Raw genomic sequence first — 15,834 nt, 5'->3', positions numbered from 1 at the left:
AACTGCATAAGTTTAGGCGATTTTCGATTTTTTTTGTAAAGCCCCCCCCCCCCCCAAAACTTTTCTGTCTACGCCCCTGACGGTAATATAAATTTCGTATCTCACTTTTAAGGGTATTAACCACCTAAAGATTTCTGTCACAAGAAGGGGCTTGTTATACCAAGAAAATTTCACGTTTCGACGCAATGTCACATGATCACGTACTCCGCTATTTGGACCAATGTGCATTATTAGATAACGCTTTTTCTAATCGCTCAGCCTCAGGCAGAACCCGAACGCTCTCGCAAAACTCGATTATGAACATCTTTTTGACCTTGCGAGGCACTGAATTGTATTTGATTAGAGATGCCCTGTAGGCCTCCCAATTGAACGTGATTTTGGTCCTGTTGAATGAACGCCTATCTTCCCGACGCAGGTTGTTGAGCGTTTCATTTTATCAGACCACTTCACGGAAGACTGTCCGTGTAATTAACGGAAGGGTCGCGGTAAAAGCATCAATGATACTACTTTGTAGGCTGTAACGTTCAGTTCCAGACTGTGGATGGCACGAAAACTAATACATTTACCCTATTATAAAAAGCGATTATCTAATAGAGATGTGCATCTTCGTCTGTGATGACATGATAACTGAATTATTATCTAACAACATCGAAAGTGATAATGGGTTTTCTAGTTAAGAATTGACGCAGTACAAACACGCTATAAAAATTGAATTTAACAACAATAAAAACAAAAAAACAGTAATATTGATACTAGAGTAATATGTATATGATCTTTCACCGGTGCTAAATTGTCGAAACCCTCATGTAGATTATTATTAAACTAAAAAAGTATAAAAAAGAAATATTATTAATACTGACCTCCTCAGTTGAGCTGACTTTATTTACTGTATCTTATCTTAGCATGTGACTAAGCTGTGTTTATCACTTTCTTGGTGTTTGCTAGTTTTTAGCGGTTAACGGTGGTAGCATTCAGCGCTTCATTTGATAACAATCCGTCGAAGGTGTAGCTGCGGTATCATCGTTGTGGCTATCGAGATTCATGTTGTTATTCGACTGACCGAAATGAGTCTCAGGTTAGAATATTTTGTTACTAAAATAGTTATGTTTTGTAAATACATTTGTCACGTGTTGCAGGTCCACGGTAGTGTTCATCATCTGCGTTGGAATTTATTCACCGAGCATTCGACTTATTTTGGCTCATCAGCCTCCATCGTCAGAAGATTGTGTGCAGCAAAATGGCTATCAACTGGAAGAGTTTCAGACAGAGAAAAATGAGGATTCGCAGACCATTTCCTGGTTGACTTTGAACGGTGCTTCGCAAATAACATTACATGCAGGAGTTCTAAGATGTTTTCCTAGTTTGAAGGAGCTAAGCGTCACCAACAGTGATTTAACAGCTATCGATAAGGATGCGTTTCAACCAGTTTCTTCATTATGGACGCTAAATATCAGCCATAATTCTTTAAATTCACTGCTGGATGGTGGAACATCAGTACTTCGGGGCTTGTTTTTGTTACATCACATGGATTTAAGCCACAATAGATTACAAGTGTTACACACCAACCAATTTCGCGATTTACACAGTCTAACAGAGTTGATTATTTCGAGCAATGGTTTAAAAACGATCCACGCTAAAGCGTTCCTGGGCTTGTGGAACTTGAAATTGTTGGATCTAGCTCAAAACAAGATCGATTATTTACCTAGCGGGATGCTATCTCACAGTAAAAAGCTAAAAGTGTTATCGCTAAGAGATAATCGGATTAAATATTTTAGCAGTCGTACTTTCAGAGGACTGGAAGCGCTGGAGGAGTTAGATTTGAGTGATAACGAAATTTCAAGCCTACCGAAAACAACGTTCATATCAGTGACCCAGTTGAAGGTGCTTCTTTTGAATGGCAACGGATTGGAGAAGCTTGAGGAGTCTGTGTTCAGTTCCCTGGTACACCTCGAATATTTAAACATAGCCGAGAACAAAATCACCGAACTGTCACCAGCATTATTCAATCCATTGAAAAGGTTGAAATATTTTAACGCTCAAGCAAACCAGCTGATGTCAATATCAAGCGAACTTTTCAACGAAAACTTGTTGATGGAAGAGATTAGCTTCAGTGATAATAAGATTATTACCATTCCATGTGATTCAGTGGCTAATCTACGATTTTTGAAAAGTATTGATCTTACGAATAACCTGCTGGATTTTAGTTTTTGTCTAGAGTTTGCAGATAACACCAGTGTTAATATGTATCTGAGCGGTAATAAATTAACACAGACATCATTTATTGGGAACGTAACATATCTGACGATGGCACAGAACGATATAATTGAGATACCAAATCACGCATTTGTTCTCAATCCAGATGTTCGAAGTATATTTCTGGAGCAAAATCACATCGTTAGAATAGCACCGTTTGCATTCGCTGGGGTTTCTCAGTTGGAAGAGCTTGATCTTAGTTATAACCCGATCGGACAAATAGATTCCCACTTTCTTCAATCTCTTCATCACTTAAGAATTCTTGGAATGGATAATATTGAACTTGAACGATTGCCAAATGACTTTTTCTCCTCTCAGAAGGAGTTGTCGTCACTTCGGTTGGGAAACAATTCATTGGGTCATCTTCCGGAACGAATTTTCGAAGGACTTGGAAATCTTCGATATCTTGGCTTGGAGAGCAATGAATTGTCAATTATATCTAGAGAGCAGTTTAAAGGATTATTTGAGTTGAGCAGTCTCTACCTTTACGACAATGAGTTAGAGTGCTTGGAAGATGAACAGTTTGAAGATTTAATAAATCTAGAGTTATTGGCACTGCACAACAATAAACTAACAGAAATTAACGATGTGGTATTTAGTAACATGCAGCGCTTGGAAAAGATTGGTTTGCATAACAATAGCATTCGATTGGTTTCATCGGGAGTTTTTCGAGCACTTCAACAATTAAAAGTTGTCCATTTGTATGACAATTACATTGATATATTGCCGTCGAATATATTTGAGAAAAATGATCAACTAGAGGAGGTTGTTCTCAGAAACAATTTGATAATTGATCTTCACAGTAACACTTTCAGAAATCTGTCCAGATTGCAGATTCTGGATCTTTCAGGAAACAAGATTCAAAAAATAGATTCCAATTCATTTTTATACTGCGAGCAATTAAAAGAACTGTGGCTGTCAGGAAACGATATCAGAACGGTAAACAAAGCTGCTTTCCGTGGATTGCAAAAACTGCAGATGCTAGATTTGGGCAACAACAAAATGACAACTATCGAAGACGAAACATTTGAAAACATGGGACTACTAAAGAGATTATATCTTGGAAGTAATCACATTCACACGATATCTACAGTTCAATTTAACTCGTTAGTAAGTCTGCAAGTGTTGTCCTTGTTCAACAATAACATTGAGGTTATCAAAACTGAAGTATTCAGCAACAATTGGCTGTTAGAAGAGCTGTATTTGGATGGAAATCAGATAGCCGATATATCCTCCAGGGCATTTATTGGATTGGATAATTTGAAAGTTTTACACCTGTCGGCAAACAAAATCAACCATTTGAGAATTGCTGTTTTCAATCCATTGTTTTCTCTAGCTGAACTAAAGCTGGATAAAAATTTTCTAACTGAGCTTCCGCCGGATATGTTACTTCATCAGCCATATTTAGAGTTTTTGTCGTTATCTGAGAACAACATATTATTTCTTCAGCAGAATATGTTCCTGAATAGTGAAAAGATCAAAATCCTAGAAGTTAACGATAACAACCTTACTTCAATTCCAGAGAGATTACTGCTACCCCTTAAGGAGCTGGAAGAACTATATTTGGAAAATAATCGTTTATCTCAACTTCCCGAATACATTTTCATCAAAAACTCACGTATAAAAGTTCTGAACATTGCCGGAAATAACTTGAGCTCATTTGACGTTTTAAAAAGTGTATTTTTCGACAGCATAGAAGTCTTGGATGTCCAAGGAAATAATTTACTCGACATACAGATTCCACGCAATTTGATCAAGCTCTTCGCTCAGAATAATGACATCAACACCGTTTTCATCGAACGTGCATCCTTTCATCGGCTGGAAATTCTGAACCTCAGCAACAACCAACTGTCTAGAGTCGACAAAGTGTTTAAACTGATTCGCCTGCAATCACTGGACCTGTCAATGAACACCATCGAAAAGCTGGACGTCAGTCGACTGTATAAACTACCGTACCTGAATAGCTTCAACGTTTCCGGATGTGGAATAAACAATTTAACCGGAGTACTGTATAAACAGCATCCTTCACTGGTGTCGTTTGATTTATCAAACAATGATATACTTCAGTTTGATCATTTTATTCCAATCTACTTCACGTCACTGCTGGAGTTGGGTGTCAAGGGCAATCCTTTCGTGGATGACGAATTTCTCGATAACATCAAGCTGCTGAGAGACATCGACGCTTTGCAGGCGGACTTGCGGTTGTTTTAGGCTTTGGGGAGTTATCGTCTTGGTTTAATATCAAATGTATCGGGAAAAAACTATAGTGAGTTTGTTAAACGCGTTTACCCGAGCGTGATTGCAAGATGCTTTGAATGTAACACATCGAATTATGTAAATATTCAGTATAAAATAGTGGCTAGGTTGATAGTGAATAAAAATATAGTTAATAAATGAGTTGCGTTATGTTTTATAGTAGTTCCGGAACGTATCATATAGTTTTCACTTTTTCGCCTACAGTTTTTACCCGAAATGTAGGACCACAAGGCATTTCAATGATATAATAGGTAATAACACTTTTCACACGAAAATAATAGTTCATACATCGGTTCAGCCATATCGGAGAAAGAGACGATAGAAAAGAGCACTTACATACAAACACAAACACAAACACAAACACAAACACAAACACAAACACAAACACAAACACAAACACAAACACAAACACAAACACAAACACAAACACAAACACAAACACAAACACAAACACAAACACAAACACAAACACAAACACAAACACAAACACAAACACAAACACAAACACAAACACAAACACAAACACAAACACAAACACAAACACAAACACAAACACAAACACAAACACAAACACAAACACAAACACAAACACAAACACAAACACAAACACAAACACAAACACAAACACAAACACAAACACAAACACAAACACAAACACAAACACAAACACAAACACAAACACAAACACAAACACAAACACAAACACAAACACAAACACAAACACAAACACAAACACAAACACAAACACAAACACAAACACAAATACAAACACAAACACCAATATAAACACAAACACACACTCACACACATGGATGAAGGTGACCCAGATCAATCGCAATCATTGTGACACAGCACAACAACTGTTGTGGCTGCCGAAAACGGAATCGTTGAGTGACGTCGCAATGAATACAGAACCGTACCGAGTTTTATACGGTAGATGATCCATTAGTTGCGCCACTAAGCACAATATAACTTCATTTTGCTTGTTTATTGAGGTATATGCTTCAATTAATGCTTGTGGGATATAAATTTATCAAATACAAGGTATTTGTCACAAGGCAAGACAATTGCTTTCATTGTACGAGAAGTTTTTTAAAGAAAAAATGAATTTTCCGATTCAATAATATTGTACCAACAGTTGCGCTACTGTTTCCTTAATTAAGTTTGATGTTCCTTTAATTGTGTTATTTTATATACATTGGTAGGTTGCTAAGTGAAAAACATCGTAGCAAAACTATAGATGAGCGCCTATAGTTGTGCGCTCCAACTGCGCGTTAGAATTTGGAAAATTGGCATTTTAGCAAATAATGCTTGAATTTTAAATGGTGTAGTCTAACTACCGATACTTCTAAAAGCCTGTTTGATATAATGAATGTCATTGTTTTATCTAAAATGCAGCGGTGACGAAAATATGCATTAATAATGAATAGTAGTGCAACTATTGGTACTACCACAACTATTGGATCAACTACCCTATGTATAATATATATATATATATATATATATATATATATATATATATATATATATATATATATATATATATATATATATATATATAATATATTATAATATACATTGTATATAGATAAGTTTTCTTTTTATTTAATTCCAGGTTTCGTATTCTACTAAGACGCTCCAAAAACTTCAGTGGTTTAAATGCTATTGGCTTGCATTTGAATGGTATTGGTAATACTTATTGATTACCTGGGTGCGGTACCTGTTTTGGGGATTCATGCACCTCTGCTACTCTTTGCTTTCAGTTTGTACTCCACCAAATGTCATCCGCAAAGGCGCGTATGTCCTCCATAAACATGGTCTATCGGTTCAATAGGGGGTTTGTACATTTGTCAGGTTCGTACGGCGGCTTATGCCTCTTAATTGCAGCGTTTTACGAAGGGCACATGTACGAACTCATCGTTCGTCTCATTTAAGCCTTTGTCATTCATGTATTTGGTCTTTGACGCGTTTGTTTCAAGCCCAATCCTCTCAGTCTTCGCTTTCAGTCTAGCGCAGATGACCCCCGCCGTGGCTAATTTTCTGGCCTTAATATCAAAGACACCTGCGAAGACAAGAAGTTGGCTAACTTTACTGAAAATCGAACCTTTCGTTTCGATACCTGCTCGTCGGATTACCCCCACAGCGATATTGAAAATCATGCAGGATAAGTAGTCAGTAGCATCCTCGCCTTGTCCCGAAGAGACTCGATTCTATGGGCTCTAACTCTATGACTAATGAAGAACACTCAATTTCATCCAAAATAGCTTTTAACTGAAAATAATTCCCCATTTCTTGAATAGACTCCTTCCGGTTAGGCTATGTCAGATTTTTTGTTGTAAAAACCCCCCAGAGAACGTTTCTGGGTACGCACAAGTGTTCCCAGATATGTCCAGGACAGTGCTGCAGAAATGTCTAGACGATGGTAGCCTCCCGGGCAGATGGAAGATCCAAAAGCTAGGGCTGTTTCCGAAGCCAGGAAAGCCTGTGAGGGATGCTCAGGCCGATATGTCTGCAGGATACATGCGGAAAACTCCTAGTGAGTATAATCTTGAATAGACTTACGGGGCATACAGAAGATGAACACGGTCTGTCAAACATGCCGTTCGGGTTCAGGAAAGTGAAGTGGACGCTATTTGAGCAGTGGTCGACTGAGTCGCAGTCGAGAAGTCGTCCAAACAGAAGCGAAGATGAGATCATTTTTGTGTTATTTTAACGATCGATGTGCTGCTCGAACCAAGAACACTGAACGATCGATGTAAAAAATGTCTTTGACCGTAGTAGTTAAAGCACGTCCCGGGATATCTATGCAAAATTCTGATGAGTTACTTTTGGAATCGGATGTTTATTTACGAGGCCGCTAAGGGATGTAAGACAATGAACATTACTTCGGGAGTTCCACAAGGCTCACAAGGGAACGGGATGTACAACTGTGTACTGTCTTTGAAGCTGTCCAGCGGTGCGTGCTGTATCAGTTCTGTCAACCTTGAATAGAAAACACGGAGAAGTCGGGCTCCAGTTGACCCAGTTTCTGTCGGGTCATAGTTGCTTCAGGCAATACCTGCACCGGTTGGGGTACGCTGCGACGCTAGTCTACCTGAAACGCAGACAGATGGTAGAAACACCACCAGAGTGTGGTCTTTGAATGTCCTCGATTTGCTGCGTCGCGAAGAGATATGCCACCCCTGACCGTCGAGAACATCTATGCATCTATGCATCTTTGCTATCTATGTGAGCGAAATGTACCGGGAGGAGAGTATGTGGAATACCGTCAACTGCATTTTAGCACAGATTATGTAGCAGCTGCAACGAAAGTGGACCTGCGAACTGCCAATCCCGATTAGCAGCGTCTCGACAGACGCATCGGAGGCGGAGTGACAAGTAACCCAGGACAGAAACCCTGCCAGGTTGGCCGTGAAAGGATGAATGTTTTGTTGTTCGCCATCTTTGGATCGGTTCACATCTCGGTAGATAACAATGAAATGTTTTTCGATACCAGTCATAAGACATAACAAAAAGTCCTTTGTGGTTCAAAAGGTCGGAAATTCATTGGGGCCTAGGTGGAAAATTAGGTTCGAGATCCAGTTATAATTGGTTTCTATTAAAATGGATTAACCTGCGGATCTTCCAGCTTGGTAAGGAGCAACGAACAATGAACCAAGTAAGCGGTAAGCATTGCTTTAATAAACCTTCCTTATCAAATTTTCCGCTTTTTTCCCTTCACGTCTTGTCACGCTCCTATAAAACATCTTTCCTTACCTTCTTCTGCCATTCTATTAGAAAGACTATCGTTTACTAATTATTCGAAGACTGCCTGACTTAGGTAAGTCAAGACAATAAACATGAAGTTGAGTCTAAGTATAATGCATCAACCTATTCTCGTTACGGTAGGTGATGGTAATTCTATTATAAAAAAGCGCACAGTATCAAACGCGATATAACAGGATTGGACAACATTGAAATGACGACGTGAAATAATATGTAGAAGACAGAGAACAAGCCCAACTCGTTATTCTACTTTTAATATCGACTTTAATTCAGAAATAAAGAAACAGACAAGATAATTAGAAATACGTTCTGATAAATTGGAACAGAATTGGGCAACATGAAAACGATGAGCTAGGTTTGTAAAATCGTTGCTAGTGCGTGCAAACCGGCGTTTATTATTTGTTATTATTCTCGCTGAAACGGGGCCACTACTGACACGAGGTCTTCAAACATTGAAACTTTTGCGCTTCATTGTTTGAAAATGGTTAAAAAATAAGAATTACACTTTTGATATCTCGAAATAGTGGACCCCTCGTTCGCCAAGGGACAGTTTTAAAAAAAGTTGAATTTTGAGCAAACCTTGAGGTCTATATCATGTGATATTTCATAAATTTACCATGAAACAACTAACAAATAGCCCGGTTTTGTAAAGAAGAAAAACAGGGCTTTCAAATGGAAAGCTGAGAAAAAAATCTATAAGGAACAGTCATTAAATTAGGTGTGCAATGGCATTAACTGAATAAAACAATCAGTTATTTGTAGCAAGGTTCACAATTTTTATATAATTATTGTGATATTTCCAAAATTCGCTATGAAACAAACTACAAACGACACGGTTTTGTAAAGAGAAGAGACAGGGCTTATAAACGGAGTGAAAAAAAATTGACGGTCATCTTGGATTTGGCCGCCATGTTGGATTTTATCAATAAATCGACGTTTTCGTCATGATCCTCCCAATTGATTTTAATTTTAAGACCACCATCGTAAAGCTGAGAAAAAATACTATAAGGAAAATTTATCAAATTACATGTGTAGTGGCATTAAATAAACGAAACAATTAATTATCTATATCAAGGTTTACAACGCTCACATAATGGAATATCTTGCTATAGAAAATTAATTGATTTATTTAGTTAATGCCATTGCATACCTAACCTGATGAATGTTCCTTATAGCATTTTTTCTCAGCTTTCCGATGGTGCTCTTAAAATAAAAATCGGTTGAGGGACTCATGGCGAAAAGGGTGATTTTTTGATAAAATCCAATATGGCGACCAAATCCAAGATGGCCGCCAAATATTTTTTACTCCATTTGAAAGCCCTGTTCTGGTTCTTTACAGAACCGGGCTATTTGTTAGTTATTTCAAGGCAAATTTATGAAATATCACATGATATAGATCTCAAGGTTTGCTCAAAATTCAACTTTTTTGAAACTGTCAGGCCCCTTGGTGAACAAGGGGTTCACTATTTCGAGGTATCAAAAGTTTAATTCTTATTTTTTAACCATTTTCAACCAATGAAGCGCAAAAGTTTCAATATTTGAAGACCTCGTATCAGTAGTGGCCCCGTTTCAGCGAGAATTACTCATTTGTGTTATTTCAATTTTCTTGAAATTTGCTAGAGGTTTACTCGGAATCATTTAATTAGGTATTTATTTTTTCTCTAGATTTATTATTTTCACGATAGCTTAATTTTCCAACCACAGGCAATACATATCCGCATGGACTGGTTGTTGTGAATCAATTTTCGTGCCTTTGCGCTTTAGGAATAAGGCAGCAGAAAGAACAGAACACATTAAGATGATTGTATTGTTTCAAACCAACTTTTTGTTGGAGCTCAATAATGCAAAAATTCAGAGCACGTTTTAATTTCGATCGTAGTTTTTTCGTGGAATAGTTGTATAGAAGCTTAAAACTTTCTGTACAATTTTTCACATTCTAGGCTGTTTGCTATCCCCCTGAATGACATGCTGATAGTCTGCACTGCACACTGATGGTTTGAGCTCGTATGGCAGGAAACGTAAAATTTCATCAACATCAACACTCTGGGCCCATAGCCTGTAGGTGAGCAATATGAAATTATCTACGTCACCACGTAGATGAGTTTACCTTCCTCAGTTCTACGTAGGTGTAAGACAGTTCATACTTTTTGTCTCAGTTAAAATTCTTATTTTTACAGAAGTGATTGAACAAGCAGTTATTTTTAATTCTATTTTTTTTTTAAATTTTTAAATTGTTTTTTTTTTCAGCGAAGTTGAGATGCAGTGCAAGGCTATATTAAAAATAACGTCCAACTATTTCTCTCTAATAAATAACCATATGTTTTAGATACGTCTAGTGATGTCCGTTAATCGTTCGATTAATTCAATAACACATAGAATAATTGATAACACATAGAATATTCGAATAATTTTTAATCGAATACTGCCAGCACGAGTAGTTGAATTAATCGAATAGTTCAATGAGTACGAATAATGCCCGAATAATGCTCGTTAATCGTTCATAATCGTTTGATTAATCGAATTAATCAAAAAAATATTCGAATATTTTTAATCGAACACCACTGACACGAATAGTTGAATTAATCGATTAGTGCAGACAACGCTCACCGATTAATCGGTAATCGAATAATTGAAAATTTCGGACATACTAGATACGTCAAGTATAGTACGTGTGAGCACTGGATTATGCACTGGAATTACACGAACACATTGGTTTATGACCCAAGTTTGACAAATATAGGTTATTTCTCTTGAATTTTCTATGCAACAAATAAATTAGTTGAAAATAGCTCCCACTACATTGTTTACCGGCATAACAGTCTAAAAATAAAATCATTTGCTTTTTTTTGTTTTCCGCAGTAGAAGCTACTTGCATCTTTTCGTGTCTTCGTTTCGTAGCGTTTCCCGAAAAGAAAATCGCGCCTGCGCTTTTTTCGAATAGAGCCGTAGTTTAACTCTCTGCTGTCAGACTTGGTACATTAAACGTTTAAAAATTGTTCTTTTTTATCTAGTCAAAATCTATTCCGGACAAATGTTTTAGTTGCATGAAAAATTTTCATTCAAGTTTAATATTAAGCGAGACACATTTTTTAACATTATTGTAGAGTATTAAATTTGACTTAAAAAAAAGGTTACAAAATACAAAATAGGTGAAAAAGACAACAACCTATAAAATATTAAGAGACGTAAATAGCATAACTTGGAAAATTGTAGAAAAGGATAAGATTTCAAAAAAATGACAATCCACTAAAAATAACGATAAAAGCATTCAAAAATAAAACGAACAGTACAGAGTTAGCACAGATTGTTGTGTTGTGATACAACACAAATGTCACATAAATCGGTGCGCAAGCATTTTAAAATACACTGGTGTGCATCGGCATTGCCGTTGGTCTGTAAAACAGATGCGCTCGTTTGTTTAGAGTACATTTTGTACTGACACTTTCTAGCCGGTAGTTTCGTGCGCCGGCCGGTGAGGTGCTATTCAACGCAATAATAGATTATTATTATTATCAATTTAGTTAGCAAGCAAGTTTCGGAAAGGTGAGAACAAATTGTTCTAGTAAAGTGTGGCAGCGGAATCGAAATAAACACACCCGGAAGAACAAAATGTTCAAATTGAGGTATATTCTATATTTAGAACGTTATTTCACACGGAAGAATTTTTCTTGCTACGCTTTATTTTTTAGCATTTTGGCTCTAGTCCTGGTTGCAACTTTGGTCCACGCAGATTATGGAGATCGCTATAGTTGCCAATCGGGAAGGAAAGAATGCATACTGACAAATTTAAACTATGAAACTCGCGATGCAGTTGCTGGCGTTACTATCGACGGTGGATCTGGACCATTTCTGGACATTGAGTTCGTGGATTCCTCATTTCCGATAATTCCTCCGTCGTTATTTCGAGACAATGATAACGTTCGTTTATTATCGGTAAAGGAGTGTGAAATTCAGGCACTTGAGCCAAAAACATTTGAGGGAGCGCGCGAATTAAGGTTTCTAAAAATTCAGAAGAATGGAATATCGAAGTTGTTCAACGATATGTTCAAGGATACGAAACTGTCTAAGGTTAATTTTGGTGGAAATCGTATCACTGAAGTAGAGGAGTTCACCTTTAGGGGATGTGGCGAGTTGGATACGTTGAAATTGTCAAAAAACAGGATTAGGACTTTGCCGTCAAAACTTTTTAGTGGCCTGAGCAGGTTGGAAGAACTGAATATAGATCATAATCGAATTGAGGAACTGGAAGAACAGCTGTTTCGTGACCTGACAAATCTAAGAGAACTGAAGTTGAAGGGTAATTTTATACAGATCTTAAAGGCTGACACATTCACAGGTTTGACCAGTTTAAAAAAGTTAGATTTGAAGGAAAATGAACTATCAGTAGTCGATCCCAAGACGTTCTATCCATTACAAAACCTGATGGAGCTCGATTTGGAGGATAACAATATCCATACCATAAATCCGGATTTATTTTCTAAACTCGTTAACCTCAAGCAGTTGATTTTGACGGAAAATTATATCGAACGATTGGACGATCAAACTTTTGAGCACAACGGAATGCTGCAAACGCTTGTTTTGAATAATAATTCGATTGAAATTTTAAAACCGGAGCTGTTCAATCCGCTTCGTCGTTTGGAACAACTATCGATTCAGTTCAATGAAATCAGCAGCCTGGATAACAATTTGTTCGTGAATAATGCGGATTTGGACACGCTACATTTCGAGGGAAATATTATTAGTAAAATTGCACCGCAGACGTTTGCGAACTTGCGACGTCTGGAAATCCTCGATCTGGACGATAATGATCTTGCAGCTATTGAGCCGGGTACGTTTAGCGATCTTAGTTCGTTGGAAAAACTATTCTTAGATAACAATCTTTTTCGGGAGCTAAAAGCTGGGTCTCTTCGAGGAGCAAGCAATTTAAGGAAGATTTATATCAAAGATAATCTGATTAGAACAATCGATAGTGCGTTCTTCAATGATGTTCCCCAAGTTCGAACTATTTCGTTAGAGGACAACTTGATTGCGTCGTTACCGAACGATTTATTTTCTAGTTTGAGAAGTTTGGCGGAATTATCTCTAAGTGATAATAACTTACAGAATATTGATGACTCCGTCTTTCGACCAGTATCCAACACGTTAGAGGAATTATACCTAGGGAATAATAGGCTGACTACGATTGGTTCATCTGTTCTGAACTTGGGATCCCTGGAGTGTTTGGATCTTTCAGCAAACTATTTTGAAAACTTACCAGCCGATGTTTTCGACCACTTGAGACGGTTGGAATCTTTGGATTTGGATGACAATTTGCTCACTGGCATTCCGAGTGCCGTTGCAAAATTAACAAATTTAAAAGAGTTAGAATTAGCTTCTAACAAAATTTCCAGCCTAGATTTCCAAGTTTTGAAATCCCTAACAAATTTAAAAGAGCTGGATCTGTCGGAGAACCGACTTACGGAAGTTTCCGCAGACGCATTTAGCTCCTTACGCTCTCTCAAGAAGTTATATTTGGATGAAAACCGCATCCACCGCATCGCAGATGCAGCTTTCGTTCAAAATAAAAATATGAAAAAGTTAGATCTTAGCTATAACAAACTACCACAAGTCAGTTCCAATATGCTTTCGGGTTTGTACAGCTTGGAAGATTTGGATTTAAGCGACAACCCTGTTGAGCGAATGGAAGAGCGAGCCTTTCGCGATCTTTACAAGCTGGAAACACTTTCGTTGGAAAATACTAGTTTGACGGCCTTACCGGGTAGTTCATTTTACAACTTGGCCGCACTGGAGGAGCTTGACTTGGATTCTAACAAGCTAACCGAGATTAGTGAAATTTCTATGAGAGGACTCGAGAGTTTGGAAGATCTTCATCTTAATTTCAATCCTTTGGCTAACATTCAGCCGAATTCTTTTCACCAGCTAGGAAATTTGAAGGTTTTCAGTATTGGCCCAAGTGAGCTTGTTGTTTTGGACAAAAACCTCTTGAAGAATGCCTTGCGACTGGAAGAACTGTATCTTCACGGAGTTGAATTTTCTTCGCTTCCGCGCGGATTTCTACGGTCGAACCGCAAACTGGAGATACTGTCTATTAACAACAACAAAAAATTAGCTTCGATCGATGGAGATTGGTTTGTTGATTTGCCGAATCTTCGCGTACTAAATTTATTCAACAACAGTATTGCCAATTTTCAGCCCGGCGTATTTGATTTGTTGCTTGACTTGGAGGATTTATTTTTGTCCGATAATTCGGTTCAAAAATTGGATGGAAATTTATTCGATAAAATGCTACGTTTGGAATCATTAGAGCTGGCTGGAATGTCGTTATCCACACTTCCGACCGGAATATTCAATAATTTGTTGGATTTGGAGGAGCTTGATTTGAGCCGTAACCAATTAAGTTCCTTAGCTGGGCCGATTTTTGAAAACTTGCATTCCTTAGAGGAACTGTCACTAGCTGAGAATGGAATCGGCTCTCTGAGCCCGGAGTTGTTCCGATCGCTACGAAATCTCAACCAACTGGACTTGAGCAAAAACATTCTAACTACGTTAGATTCTCGTCTTTTTGAGAATTGCCTTGACCTAGAATCATTGAATTTAGCGGGCAATAGGTTTGCATCTTTTAACCTACCTACGATGAGCTTTGCAAGAACCCTAGAAGAGTTAGATATTTCACAAAACGTGCTAACTTCTCTTATTATCACAGAAGATCTATACATATTGTATGCTGATGAAAATCAAATCAGCCAAATAGAGGCTGAAGAATCTTCTTCATACAATCTAGATCTGTTGTCGGTGTCCAATAATCGTTTTACAAACATCGATTCTATCTTCCGATTCAACAACTTAGAATCTTTGAACGTATCCCTCAACAACCTCCAGCAGTTGGAGTTGGGTCGACTAACATCCGCACTGGATGAATTGGAGGTATTGAATGTGTCTAACTGCAATATTGCCAACTTTAACTTGCAAGGTTTGACGGTGCATGAATCTATGAAATACCTAGATATTTCTGACAATGAGCTCCCATCCTTGGATTTGGAGCAGCTTGCCAACTTTCCAGATTTAGAAATGTTTGTATTTGGCGGAAACGAATTCGATCAATTGGATGTTGATAAGTTGGCGCATTACTTTAAAGATTTGGAACTGATCGGTATTGAAGGAACCGAATGGAATTGTGCTCAACTTGAAAAAGCACTAAATTTTTCTGATGAAAACGACATTGAGCTTTGGAGACTTCAAGGAGCGCAGGCCTGTTCAGGGAAAAGTGTTAGAGATTATTGCTGTAAGTAAGGAAACATAATATTTGGTGGTCTATAACTCAGAACACAAAAAACAGTGATTAATATACTCTCGCATGATTAATTTTTGAGTTCAATATCCAGGCTTGATCGCCACAAAAAAGTGTTGATAGAATAGATCATATTCCGACCCGTTGGTCGTAACGCGTGATTGGTTCCACTGTGTATTGTTCCACGAAAGAATTGAAACCCTATCCAATGCAACAGTTTTGATTTATTGACGAAAAAATAAACCATTTTTTGTACCTCATCAATGAACCAT

The 15,834-nt window shown here is 37.6% G+C and overlaps 1 protein-coding gene across 1 annotated transcript; it reads left to right on the top strand.

Annotated features, from left to right (window-relative positions):
- Positions 1-1,064: 1,064 nt before the first annotated feature.
- On the top strand, positions 1,065-15,564 carry LOC128736250 (uncharacterized). The gene is made up of 4 exons (XM_053830730.1): positions 1,065-1,075; positions 1,137-3,519; positions 3,664-4,454; positions 11,964-15,564. The coding sequence occupies exons 1-4, from the start codon at positions 1,065-1,067 to the stop codon at positions 15,562-15,564; spliced, it is 6,786 nt and encodes a 2,261-aa protein (XP_053686705.1).
- The last annotated feature ends 270 nt before the right edge of the window (positions 15,565-15,834 follow it).

The sequence above is a fragment of the Sabethes cyaneus genome, chromosome 2 (assembly GCF_943734655.1).
Source record: "Sabethes cyaneus chromosome 2, idSabCyanKW18_F2, whole genome shotgun sequence".
NCBI classification, from domain to species: domain Eukaryota; kingdom Metazoa; phylum Arthropoda; class Insecta; order Diptera; family Culicidae; genus Sabethes; species Sabethes cyaneus.
This window is presented reverse-complemented; position numbering and strand designations above follow the sequence as displayed.